The 14310-nt window shown below is 44.8% G+C and overlaps 1 protein-coding gene and 1 pseudogene across 1 annotated transcript in view; both read left to right on the forward strand.

The window, feature by feature from the left end:
- PPM1G (protein phosphatase, Mg2+/Mn2+ dependent 1G) overlaps positions 1 to 14310 on the forward strand; it is a 31031-nt gene that overhangs the window by 12790 nt on the left and 3931 nt on the right. Inside the window, exons 2-4 of the mRNA XM_003827098.4 lie at positions 12308 to 12377; positions 13170 to 13255; positions 13570 to 13702. Coding sequence (XP_003827146.1) covers positions 12308 to 12377; positions 13170 to 13255; positions 13570 to 13702 — 289 coding nt within the window. The remainder of the gene's footprint in view (positions 1 to 12307; positions 12378 to 13169; positions 13256 to 13569; positions 13703 to 14310) is intronic.
- On the forward strand, positions 5340 to 6720 carry LOC134728658 (ferritin heavy chain-like; annotated as a pseudogene).

Raw genomic sequence — 14310 nt, forward strand, 5'->3', positions numbered from 1 at the left:
CCTGACCTCAAAGGATCCGCCTCCCTGGGCCTCCCAAAGTGCTGGATTACAGGCTAGAGCCACCATGCCAGGCCTTATGTTTGAACATCTTTTATGTGCTTATTGGACATTTGTGTATCTTCTTTGGAGAAATGTCTGTTCAAAGCCTTTGTCCATTTTTAATTGGATTGTCTTTTTGTCTTTTGATGTGTAAGAGTTCTTTATATGTTTTGGATACAAGTTTGTTAGATATATGATTTGCAAATATTTTCTCCAATTTTTGTGGACTTTTGCTTTCTTTTTTTGTTTTGTTTTTATTGTTGTTGTTTTGGTCGGGGGACAGTCTTGCTCTGACCACCCAGGCTGGAATGGAGTGGCGCGATCTTGGTTCACTGCAACCTCTGCCTCCTGGGTTCCTGCTTCAGCCTCCTGAGCTATCCTGCTTCAGCCTCCTGAGTAGCTGGGACCCAGGTGTGTGCCACCACTCCCAGCTAATTTTTTATTTTTAGTAGAGACCGGGTTTCACCATGTTGGCCAGGCTGGTCTTGAACTACTGACCTCAGGTGATCTGCCCGCCTCAGCCTCCCAAAGTGCTGGGATTACAGTCATGAGCCACTACACCCTGTTTCTTTTTGCTTGCTTTCTTTCTTTTTTTTTTTTTTTTTTTTGAGACGGAGTCTTGCTCTGTTGCCAGGCTGGAGTGCAGTGGCATGATCTCGGCTCACTGCAACCTCTGCCTCCCGGGTTCAAGCCATTCTCCTGCCTCAGCCTCCCGAGTAGCTAGGACTATAGGCACATGCCACCATGCGCAGCTAATTTTTGTATGTTTAGTAGAGACGGGGTTTCACCATGTTGGCCAGGATAGTCTCGATCTCTTGACCTCGTGATCCGTCCGCCTGGGCCTCCCAGAGTGCTAGGATTACAGACGTGAGGCACCACACTCAGCCTCTTTTTGCTTTCTTGACGGTGTCTTTTGAAACAAAAGTTTTTACTTTTGATAAAGTCCAATTTGTCTATTTTGTTTGTTTGTTTTTGTTAAGAAGCTTTGCCTAACCCAAAGTCACGAGAATTTTCTCTTAGGTCTTCTTCTAAGAGTTTTATAGTTTTAGCTGTTTCTGTGATCCATTTTGAGTGAATTTTTGTGAATGGTATGAGGGAGTGATCCAACTTCATTCTTTTGTGTGTGGATATCAAGTTGTCCCAGCACTATTTGTTTAAACCACTGTTCTTTTCCCCCATTGAATTATCTTGGCATCATTGTCAGAGATAAATTGACCGTAAATGTGAGGGTTTTATTTCTGAACTCTCAAGTCCATTTCATTGGTCTACATGTCCCTATGCCAGTAATACACTATCTTGGTTACTGTAGCTTTTTAGTACGTTTTGAAATGTTTTTAAAATTTATTTTTCATCTAAATTTTAGGATTAATTTGTCAATTTCTGCACAAAAGGCACCTGGGTTTCTATAGGGGTTATGCAGAATCTGTAGATCAACTGGGGGAGTATTACAGGCATGAGCCACCGTGCCCGGCTGACTGAGTTTTTCATAGATGTACTCTATCAGGTTTAGGAAGTTCCCTTTTATTCCTAGGTTGTTGAGTCTATTTTATATTACTTTTTTAGAGACAGTCTTGCTCTGTCCCTCAGGCTGTAGCACAGTGGCTCAATCATAGCTCACTGCAGCCTTGAACTCCTAGGTTCAAGAGATCCGCCTGCCTCAGCCTTCTTAGTAGCTGGGATTACATGCATGCACCACCATACTGGGCTAATTTTTTAAAATTTTTTATAGAGACAGGGTCTTACTATGTTGCCCAGACTGGCATTGAGTCTTTTTATCATTAATGAGCACTGAATTTTGTCAAGTGCCTTTATAATACCTATTGAGATGATCATAGGGTTTTGTTCTTTAGTCTACCGATACGCTATATTGCATTAAGTGATTTTTTTGAATGTTAAACCAACCTTGCATTTTTTTGGTGTATAAGTCTTATTTGATCAATGTGTATTATCCTTTTATATGGTGCTGGATTTAGTTTGCTACTATTTTGTTGAGGATTTTTGTGTCTATATTCATAAGAGATATTGGTCTGTAGTTTCTTGTGATGTCTTTGTCTGGTTTTAGAATCAGGGTAATGCTGGCCTCATAGAATGAATTGGGAAGTGTTGCCTTCTTTTCTATGTGATGGGAGAGTTTGTGAATCATTGGTATTAATTTTTCTGTAAATGTTTGGTAGAATTCACAAATAAAGGCATCTGAGCCTGGGCTCTTCTTTGTGGGAAGTTTTTGGCTTTTTTTTCTTTAAAAATTTTCATTGTGGCTGGGCGTGGTGGCTCACGCCTGTAATCCCAGCACTTTGGGAGGCCAAGACGGGTGAATCACCTGAGGTCGGGAGTTTGAGACCAGCCTGACCAACGTGGAGAAACCCCATCTCTACTAAAAATACAAAATTAGCTGGGCATGGTGGTGCATGCGTGTAATCTCAGCTACTTGGAAGGCTGAGGAGGGAGAATCACTTGAACCAGGGAGGCAGAGGTTGCAGTGAGCCTAGATCGTGCCATTGTACTCCAGCCTGGGCAACAAGAGCAAAACTCTGTTTCAAGGGAAACAAAGTTTTCATAACATAAAAATTACCATCTTAGTCATTTCTTTTCTTTTTTTTTTTTTTTTTTTTGTTGGAGACAGAGTCTTGCTCTGTCACCTATGCTGGAGTGCAATGGTTGCAGTCTTGACTCACTGCAACCTCTGCCACCTGGGCTCAAGAGATTCTCCTGCCTCAGCCTCCTGAGTAGCTGGGATTACAGGCATGCACCACCATGCCCAGTTAATTTTTGTATTTTTAGTAGAGACGGGGTTTCTCCATGTTGACCAGGCTGGTCTCTAACTCCTCACCTCAAGTGATCCGCCCGCCTCGGCCTCCCAAAGTGCTGGGATTACAGGCATGAGCCACCACGCCTGGCCTTAAAATTTTTTTTAATGTACAGTTGAGTAGTATTTAATACATTCACATTGTTGTGTACCCAGTTTCCAGAACTCTTCATCCTACAGAACTGAAACTCCATACCCATTAAATAAGTCCCCATTCTCTTTCCCCCAGCTCATGGCAAACAGCATTCTATTTTCAGTCTCTATGAATTTGATTAGTTTAGATACTTCATACTGTAAGTGGAATCATATGGTATTTGTCTTTTAGTGACTGCCTAATTTAAAAAAAATTTTTTTGAGACGGAGTCCTGCTCTGTCGCCCAGGCTGGAGTGCAGTGGCGCCATCTCGGCTCACTGCAACCTCCACCTCCCAGGTTCAAGTGATTCTCCTGCCTTGGCCTCCCAAGTAGCTGGGATTACAGGTGCTCGCCACAACACCCGGCTAATTTTTGTATTTTTAGGTAGAGACGGGGTTTCACCATGTTGGCCAGGCTGGTCTCGAACTCCTGACCTCAAATTATTCGCCTGCCTTGGCCTCCCAAAGTGCTGGGATTACAGGCGTGAGCCACTGTGCCCAGCCTCCATGTTGTTTTTCACAACACCTGTATCATTTACATTTCCACCAACAGTTCACAAGAATTTCAGTTTCTCCACATCCTTGCTAGCAGTTGTTATTATCTGTTTTTTTTTTTTAATGGTTTCTTTTTTCCTTTTTCTTTCTTTTTTTTTTTTGAGACGGTCTTATTCTTGCTCATGCTGGAGTGCAGTGGTGCAATGTGATAGCTCACTGCAGCCTCAACCTCTGGGCTCAAGCAGTCCTGCCACCTCAGCCTCCACATAGGTGGGACTGCAGGTGTGCACCACCACTCGTGGCTAATTTTAAAAATTTTTTCGTAGAGACAGAGTCTCACAGTGTTACCCAGGCTGGTCTTGAACTCCTGAGCACAAGTGATCCTCCCACCTCAGCCTCCCAAAATAATGAGATTAGAGACATGAGCCAACATGCCCAACCAGTTTTGTTTGTTTGTTTTGTTTTGTGTTTTTGAGACAGAGTCTCACTCTCTTGCCCAGGCTGGAGTGCAGCGGCATGATCTCAGCTCACTGCAACCTCTGCCTCCCAGGTTCAAGTGATTCTCATGCCCCAGCCTCCTGAGAAGCTGGGATTACAGGTGTACCACCACACCCAGTTATTTTTGTATTTTTAGTAGACATGGGGTTTTGCCATGTTGGCCAGGCTGGTCCCGAACTCCTGACCTCAAGTGATCTGCCCCCCCTCAGCCTCCCAAGGTGCTAGAATTAAGTTTTTCTTTCTTTCTTTCTTTTTTTTTTTTTTTTGAGACAGAGTCTCACTCTGTCACCCAGGCAGGAGTGCAATGGCATGGTTCTTGGCTCATTGTAACCTCTGCCTCCCAGATTCAAGTGATTCTCCTGTCTCAGCCTCCCAAGTAGCTGGGATTACAGGCATGCGCCACCACGCCCAGCTAATTTTTTGTATTTTTAGTAGAAACGGGGTTTCACCATGTTGGTCAGGCTGATCTCAAACTCCTGACCCCAAGTGATCCACCCGCCTTGGCCTCCCAAAGTGTTGGGATTACAGGCGTGAGCCACTGTGCCTGGTTTTATTTTTATTATTATTATTTTTAATAGTTCCTATTCTAATGGGTATGAGGTAGTGAGGTGGGTGGTTGTGGTGTTTTTATGAATGTTTAATTGGAAATGGGTGGCCATTGTGTGCAGGAAAAACCTCCTAAATTGTGTCAAACTCCTGGAAAATGAAATATCATTCCAGTTGCAAGAATATCTTTTTTTTTTTTTTTTTTTTAAGACAGAGTCTCACTCTGTCACCAGGCGGGAGTGCAGTGGCACGATCTCGGCTCACTGCAACCTCCACCTCCTGGTCCGCCTCCCGGGTTCAAGTGATTCTTCTGCCTTAGCCTCCCAAGTAGCTGGGACTACAGGCGCGTGCCACCACGCCTGGCTAATTTTTTTGTATTTTTAGTAGAGATGGGGTTTCACCATGTTGGCCAGGATGGTCTCAATCTCTTGACCTAGAGATCCGCCTGCCTCGGCCTCCCAAAGTGGTAGGATTACAGCCACAAGAAGATCTTGAGCATGTGAATGATCAGAAATGATTTAGCCTATGTAGGCACTAGGCCAGGTAGTGAAATTCAGGGAAAATAATTCAGATGCTTCTGAGCTATCACTTATGAACTAAGAAACAGCTTAAAGCCATTATAGTGTGTTTCCTGAAGATGAAAGCATATGGTAAGATGAAATAGTGATTTTTTTTTTAAATTACTACTCCAGAAAGGAAAAGTTTACTAATTTTTATTACTAAAGTTTACTGTTGGTGGGTGCGGTGGCTCACACCTGTAATCCCAGCACTTTGGGAGGCCGAGGCAGGCAGATCACCTGAGGTCAGGAGTTCGAGACCAGCCTGACCAATATGGTGAAACCCCATCTCTGCTAAAAATAAAAAATTAGGCCGGGCGCGGTGGCTCATGCCTGTAATCCCAGCACTTTGGGAGGCCGAGGCAGGTGGATCACGAGGTCAGGAGATTGAGACCATCCTGGCTAACACGGTGAAACCCTGTCTCTACTAAAAATACAAAAATCAGCCGGGCGTCTTGGCAGGCACCTGTAGTCCCAGGTACTCAGGAGTTTTGAGACAGGAGAATGGCGTGAACCCGGAAGGCGGAGCTTGAAGTGAGCCGAGATTGCGCCGCTTCACTCCAGCCTGGACGACAGAGTGAGACTCTGTCTCTAAAAAAATAAATAAATAAAAATAAAAATAAAAAATTAGCTGGGTGTGGTGGCACGCACCTGTACTCCCAGCTACTCGGGAGGCTGAGGCAGGAGAATTGCTTGAACCCGGGAGATGGAGGTTGCGGGGAGCCAAGATTGCGCCACTGCACTCCAGCCTGGCGACAGAGTGAGACTCTTTCTCAGAAAAAAATATGATAATTAAAAGTTGAGACGTTCTTTGCCGAGAGTGGTCGGGGTTTCCTGCTTCAACAGTGCTTGGACGGAACCCGGCGCTCGTCCTGCACCCCGGCCGGCCGCCCATAGCCAGCCCTCCGTCACCTCTTCACCATGCCCTCGGACTGCCCCCAAGGCCCCCGCTGCAGCTCCAGCGCCGCGTAGCCACCACTGCCGCTGCCGCCGCCTCTCCTTAGTCGCCGCCATGACGACCGCGTCTACCTCGCAGGTGCACCAGAACTACCACCAAGACTCAAGAGGCCGCCATCAACCGCCAGATCAACCTGGAGCTCTACGCCTCCTCCGTTTACCTGTGCGTGTCTTACTACTTTGACAGCGATGATGTGGCTTTGAAGAACTTTGCCACATACTTTCTTCACCAATCTCATGAGGAGAGGGAACATGCTGAGAAATTGATGAAGCTGCAGAACCAACGAGGTGGCCGAATCTTCCTTCAGGATATCAAGAAACCAGACTGTGCGGGGAGAATGCGATGGGAGAGCGGGCTGAATGCGATGGATTACATTTGGAAAAAATTGTGCATTTTGCATTACATTTGGAAAAAAATGTGAATCAGTCACTACTGGAACTGCACAAACTGGCCACTGACAAAAATGACCCCCATTTGTGTGACTTCATTGAGACACATTACCTGAATGAACAAGTGAAAGCTATCAAAGAATTGGGTGACCACGTGACCAACTTGCACGAGATGGGAGCACCCGAATCTGGCTTGGCAGAATACCTCTTTGACAAGCACACCCTGGGAGACAGTGATAATGAAAGCTAAGCCTCAGGCTAATTTCCCCATAGCCATAGGGTGACTTACCTTGTCACCAAGGCAGCGCATGTATGTTGGGGTTTCCTTTACCCTTTCTGTAAGTTGTTCCAAGACACCCACTTAAGTTCTTTGATTTGTACCATTCCTTCAAACCTTCAAATAAATAAATTTGGTACCCACCCCCCCCCCCCCAAAAAAAATGTACTGTGGGCTGGCATAGTGGCTCATGCCTAAATCTCAGCACTTTGGGAGGCTGAGGCGGGAGGATTACCTGAGGTCGGGAGTTTGAGACCAGCCTGGGCAACATGGTGAAACCCCGTGTCTACTAAAAATATAAAAACTAGCCAGGCATGGTGGCACACACCTGTAATCCCAGCTACTTGGGAGGCTGAGGCATGAGAATCACTTGAACCTGGGCTGCGGAGGTTGTAGTAAGCTGAGATCACGCCACTGTACTCCAGCCTGGGTGACAGGGAGACATTCTCTCTCTCAAAAAAACAAAACAAAAAAAAACCCCAAAAAAAAACCAACAAAACAGAGTAATCCAGGAACAACAACATGATGAAGGACTGCATGCAGGACTCAGTGATGAATGGTGGAAGACAGCCAGGAAGTTAAGCATGACTCTGGTATTAAGTGTTGTCTGGGAGAGTTAAGATTCCATTTACAGAAATAAGACCTGTAGGGGAAGCTCTTGATTTTTTTTTTTTTTTTTTTGCAGACTGCTGATTTCCTGATTACATGTGTTAAGTTTGAGGTATAGAGAGAAAGAACATCCTGGCCGGGTGCAGTGGCTCACACCCGTAATCCCAGCACTTTGGGAGGCCGAGGTGGGCAGATCACGAGGTCCAGGAGATCGAGACCATCCTGGCCAACATGGTGAAACCCCGTCTCTACTAAAAATACAAAAATTAGCTGGGCGTGGCGGCGCGTGGCTGTTATCCCAGCTACTCAGGAGGCTGAGGCAGGAGAATTGCTTGAACCCGAGAGGCAGAGGTTGTGATGAGCCGAGATCGCGCCACTGCACTCCAGCCTGGCAACAGAGCTAGACTCTGTCTCAAAAAAAAAAAAAAAAAGAAAAAAAGAACATCCTGTAGAAACAGGCAGTCAGAGATATAGAACTACACAGAATCCAAGAGATCTTTCAAGAAAAGTGACATGCAGCAAGAGAAACTATCAAGGGGGTAAACAACCTATAGAATGGGAGAAAATATTCACAAAGTATACATCCAACAAAGGTCTAATATCCAAAATCTATAAGGAACCTAACAAGCAAAAAGCAAATAACCCCCTTAAAAAGTGGGCAAAGGACATGAACAGATACTTCTCAAAAGACGTACATGTGGCCCACAAACATGAAAAATGCCCATTTCTAATCATCAGACAAATGCAAATTAGAACCACAAAGAGATACCATCTCACACCAGTCAGAACAGCTTTTGTTAAAATGTCAAAAAATGAGAAACGTTGGTGAGGCTGCAGAGGAAAGCAGACACTTGTACACTGTTGGTGAAGGTGTAAATTAATTTAGCGTAGGCACAGTCAGTTTGGAGATTTCTCAGAGAACTAAGAGTGGAACTACCATTAGACCCAGCAATCTGATGGCTGGATATACGGCCAAAGGAAAATAAATCATTCTGCCAAAAGAACATATGTACCTGTATGTTCATTGTGGCACCATTCACAATCGCAAAAACATTGAATCAACTCATGTGCCCATCAGTGGTGGACTAGAAAAGAAAAGAAAATATGGTACATAGCCATCATGGAATACTATGCACCCATTAAAAATAATGAAATAATGTCTTTGCAACAACATGAATGTAGCTGGAGGGCATTATCCTAAGCGAACTAACACAGAAACAGAAAACCAAATACTGCGTGTTCTCACACAGTGAGAGTGGGAGCTGAACATCAAGTACACATGGATGTAAAGATGGCAACAATAGACACTGGGGTCTACTAGAGGTGGTGGCGCAGCAGGGTGGGGGTGGGGGTTGTGTGGCAGAGGAACAGCTGAAAAACTACCTATTTGATACTATACCCACCACCTGGGAAACGGGTTCAGTCATACCCCAAACCTCAGCATCACACAGTATACCTTTCTAACAAACTTACACATGTACTCTCTGATTCTAAAATAAACATTGAAAAATAAAAAAAAGAAAACTGACATGGTTTGTACTGTTTAATCTGACATAATGGCTAGGGGAAATGAAGTCTGCAGAATGGCTGTTTGGGGATGTTGTTGTTGTTGTTGAGGTCTCACTATGTTGCCCAGGCTGCTCTTGAACTCCTGACCTCAAGCAGTCCTCCTGCCTTGACCTCCCAAAATGTTGAGATTACATGCATGAGCCATTGCCAAAACGGCTATTTGGATTGCTGTTAAGGTTATTACATTCTCTGTGAAGTAAGATCTTGAAGGAGAAGGATTTGAGATCAGGAGTTTAAGAAAAAATGTTAATCTAGGAAGAGAGGATAATTTCTGTGTTTGGCCGGGTTCGATGGCTCACGCCTGTAATCCCAGCATTTTGGGAGGCCGAGGTGGGCAGATCACTTGAGCTCAGGAGTTTGAGAAGAGCCTGGGCAACATGGTGAAACCCCGTCTCTACTGAAAATACAAAAATTGGCTGGGCGTGGTGGCAGGTGCCCACTGTAATTTCAGCCACTCGGGAGACTGAGGCAGGAGAATTGCTTGAACCTGGGAAGTGGAGGATATGGTGAGCCTAGATCGTGCCACTGCACTCCAGCCTGGGAGACCATCTCAAAAAAAAAAAGAAAACAAGATGCTGAAATGAAGTAATTACCACAGTCAATGTGATCCTATAACTTTGTTTTCTTTTAGAGATGGGGTCTCCCTCTGTCACCCAGGCTGGAGTGCAGTGGTGCATCATAGCTTTCTGCAGCCTCCACCTCCTGGGCTCAGGTGGTCCTCTTGCCTCAGTGTTCCGAGTAGTTAGGACTGACTGCAGGTGCATGCTGCTATGCCTGGCTAACTTTAAAATTTTTTTGTAGAGGCGGGGTCTTGCTATGTTGCCTAGGCTGGTCTCCAACTCCTGATCTCAATCAGTCCTCCTGCCTACCTTCCCAGAGCGCTGGGATTACAGGTGTGAGCCATCGCACCCAGCCAATCTCATAACATTTTATGACTAGCAAACTTAGTAGTTTTGATTCAGGCATAAATCAGTTGGGGGGGGTTATACAAGGTTGGGTGAGTTTTTCTAGATTGCTAAGAGACCATGTTGAAATACTTGGCTCTGTCTCAGTAAGGGATAGAGAGAAGCAAAGGTGTGGGTAAAGGTTATGAGCAGACATGTAAAGGGGGCAAATTAAAGTGTTTAGGGAAGGTGAAGCAGTTCCAAATCATAATATAGATCCCAAGCCTCACCAAGAAGTGAAGGAGAGGGTAATTGTGCGATAGTTCTCGGGACTGAGACCTCAAGGTGTAAGATGAATCTTTATTGTGGGTGGTCCTCTTTGAGAAAAAGAACAAAAAAATGTGAAATGGGTGCTAAATTTCAGAGCAGAATATACATATATGTGTATGTGTGTGTGTATATGTATATATTTTTTTTTATGTAGCAAATTCCAGTTTACAAAGGGTTTTATGTGTTTTGCATCATTACAACAGTTCTGTGATGATGTGGATGTGGTGGATATTGTAATTCCACATCACAGAGGATAAAATTGAGGCACACCATAAGGTAGCTGACCAGAGATCATGCAGTATATGGTAGAATGGCAACTTGAGGCCAGTTCTTAGGTGTGTTTGTTGTCCTTATTCAGAATGGAACAATGTGGTTTATTGTACAAAAATTTAAAAATGAATGTCGAAAAGTAGAAATTATTACCCAAATCTCACCCTCTGTGGTTGTTTGCTATGTGATCTTCCAGACTCACATATACATGTAGATAATTTTTTTTTTTTTTGAGACGGAGTCTTGCTCTGTCGCCCAGGCTGGAGTGCAGTGGCGCAATCTCGGCTCATTGCAGGCTCTGCCTCCTGGGTTCACGCCATTCTCCTGCCTCAGCCTCCCAAGTAGCTGGGACTACAGGCGCCCACCACCACCTCCAGCTAATTTTTTGTATTTTTAGTAGAGACGGGGTTTCACCATGTTAGCCAGGATGGTCTCGATCTCCTGACCTCATGATCCGCCTGCCTGGGCCTCCCAAAGTGCTGGGATTACAGGAGTGAGCCACTGCGGCCGTCCTCACATGTAGATACTTTTTTAACTTTTTGCTTTTAACCACTTAAGATATTGTGAACTCATTTCCAAATTAACATATATTTGCTTTTAACAGCTACATTTCCACTGGAGTTACGTACCGTTTGTAATCTATTCCTGGAAATTTAGATGGTTACAACTGTTTTTTATTTTATTTATTTATTTATTTAGAGACGGAGTCTGACTCTGTCACCCAGGCTGGAGCGCAGTGGTGTGATCTTGGCTCACTGCAACTTCCACCTCCCGGGTTCAAGTGATTCTCCTGCCTCACCCTTCCGAGTAGCTGGGACTACAGGCGCATACCACCACGCCTGGCTAATTTTTGTATTTTTAGTAGAGACGGGGTTTCACCATGTTGGCCAGGATGGTATTGATCTCTTGACTTCGTGATCTGCCGGCCTCAGCCTCCCAAAGTGCTGGGATTACAGGCGTGAGCCACCACGCCTGGCCTCAACTGTTTTTTATTATAAATAATGCTGTAGGCCGGGCACGGTGGCTCACTTATGTAATCCCAGCACTTTGGGAGACCGAGGCGGGTGGATCACAAGATCAGGAGATCGAGACCATCCTGGCTAACAAGGTGAAACCCCGTCTCTACTAAAAATACAAAAAATTAGCCGGGTGTGGTGGTGGGTGCCTGTAGTCCCAGCTACTTGGGAGGCTGAGGCAGGAGAATGGTGTGAACCTGGGAGGCGAAGCTTGCAGTGAGCAGAGATCGCACCACTGCCCTCCAGGCTGGGCGACAGAGCGAGACTCCGTCTCAAAAAATAGTAATTAATAAATAAATAAAGCTGTGTACAGCCTGGCCAACACTTTGGGAGGCCGAGGCAGGCAGATCACAAGGTCAGGAGTTCGAGACCAGCCTGACCAATATGGTGAAACCCCATCTCTACGAAAAATACAAAAGTTAGCCAGGCCTGGTGGCACATGCCTGTAATCTCAGCTATTCAGCAGGCAGAGGCAGGAGAATCGCTTGAACCCAGGAGGTGGAGATTGCAGTGAGCCAAGATCGCGCCACTGCACTCCAGCTTGGGTGACAGGGCGAGACTCTGTCTCAAAAAAAAAAAAGAAGAAGAAGAAAAAATCCTTTATTCTGGTTTTCCCGTAGCTTCCACAGATCCAAAAGGGTCAGGTTTATTTCCAGTAGCCAAATATTCTGCCATCTGGACTGAGATATCTCCTAGGTTGAGGTTATTATAGAGGTAGTAACCTGATTCTTCCTTTTCTCCTTCCCCTTTCCTCCTTTGCCTCCCTCCTCTTTTCTTCCTCTGTATTTATTTTATCATTCCTTCTTCCTTTCTTATTTCTAGGCCATATGGGCCAGCCAGGGAAAGGTTAGTAAGGGGTGACATTGATCCCTATGACCTGAGGAATATTCTTTGACCTTGAGACATGCCGATTATGCTCTTCTTTTCCTAGGATGCTCACAACTGTATTCCTGAGCTGGACAGTGAGACAGCCATGTTTTCTGTCTACGATGGACATGGAGGTAACTTTAACAGATCATATTGGTAACATTCTAGGACCCCAATTCCAGACGTTCCAAGGCAAGAACAGGTCCCTTGTTCATTTACTTTCCAGGGTCTGGCCCTCATTATCATTTCCTGCCTGGTGCTGTTTTTCTGTATTCTGTCATTCTTTTTTCCCAGTAGGTACTGTATTGGTTTATAATCTCACCAGGACTTGTTTTAATCCAAAGAGCCTCTATCTTTTTTTATTTTTATTTTTTAAAATTTTTAGGCCGGGCACGCAGTAGGTCACACCTGTAATCCCGGCACAGTGGATCACGAGGTCAGGAGTTCGAGACCAGCCTGACCAATATGGTGAAACCCCATCTCTACTAAAAATACAAAAATGAGCTGGGCGTAGTAGCGGGCGCCTGTGGTCCCAGCTGCTCGGAAGGCTGAGGCAGGAGAATCGCTTGAACCTGGGAGGTGGAGGTTGCAGTGAGCCAAGACCATGCCACTGCACTCCAGCCTGGGCAACAGAGCAAGACTCTTGTCTTAAAAATAAAAAAAAGTGTACCCAGTTGAGCTGATTCTTTATCTTTTTTTCACTGGAGAACTAAGTATACAGGTGAGAAAAGACGAGATATTTATACCCGAGAGAATTGATGGTGAAATCCATTTTTTTGGATCAGAACTTCCCCAAACAGTGTCCTTCAAATAGGGTTCAGGGGTGCTAACCCTTGGGGTTCACTCCAGTATGGCATATAAATATTGTATCACTTTCTATGTGTGGGGAGCAGTGCTCCAGGTGACTTTCCTTTCTTTCCTTCTAGGGGAGGAAGTTGCCTTGTACTGTGCCAAATATCTTCCTGATATCATCAAAGATCAGAAGGCCTACAAGGAAGGCAAGCTACAGAAGGTCTGTCTGCTTACACCGCCCATTCCTCACTTGTGTAGGCTTTTCCCTTGTTCTCTAGCCCTTGGGCTTTTCCTTTCTTTTTGTCCTCTAGCTGCTGCTGCTTATTTACTCTTGAAGAATTCTGTTCCTAAAACGAGCTTATTGGCCGCCTTTTAGACTTGCCTTGTTATTCCTAGGCCTCTGAACTGTTTTTATCTGTGAGTGTCTCTTAGTGTGGTGGCTCACACTCTTAATTTGTATTCCATCCTTGTGCTCAGGATTGTATATAGGGAGTTCATTTTGTACTAGTCTTAGACTATTTTGCTTATATTCAGGCTTTAGAAGATGCCTTCTTGGCTATTGATGCCAAATTGACCACTGAAGAAGTCATTAAAGAGCTGGCACAGATTGCAGGGCGACCCACTGAGGATGAAGATGAAAAAGAAAAAGTAGCTGATGAAGATGATGGTGAGTGTGGCATCCCTTGTTTGAGGGGAAATCAGCATTTTAAGAAATATTCTTTAATATTACTTATCAATTCTAAGATAGGATGGCTTTCTAGGGACCTGGGGAGTCCTTATGTTAAAGAAACCTATGATGTTCTCCTGCATTGTATGTGGTTATGAAAAGGAGGGAGAGAATTATCTTCGTTGAGTGGCATCTGAGCTGTAAGCATTGTATGTACATTATCTTTTGTCATTGTGATGGGGTCTTCCTGGTTCCTGCTGGTATTTATGTGCTTTTTTTTCCCCTCAAGACTGGAGCAGTTATTAGCCCCAATAGCCAGTCATTAAGCCTAAATCCTAATTCACAGTAGCATTGTGCGCTTCCTGGATCCTCAGCCAGAATAGGGTTTTTACAACTTAACAATAACAAATGAGACGTCAGAGGGGAAGTATAGTAACTAGTGTTGTTTTGATTAAGAAGGGGATGAAACACAAAAACCAAAAGAAGTCTGTGGAGGAGGAGGAGCTAGGGCATGTTCTTCTGAGACTTGAGCGAGAGGAACCTTGGGAGTGGGAGGTTGTGGGGAAGTTAGAGGCTGCAAGGGCTGTTGAGGTAGTGAGAGGGACGGA

Source organism: Pan paniscus, chromosome 12 (assembly GCF_029289425.2).
Source record: "Pan paniscus chromosome 12, NHGRI_mPanPan1-v2.0_pri, whole genome shotgun sequence".
NCBI lineage: Eukaryota > Metazoa > Chordata > Mammalia > Primates > Hominidae > Pan > Pan paniscus.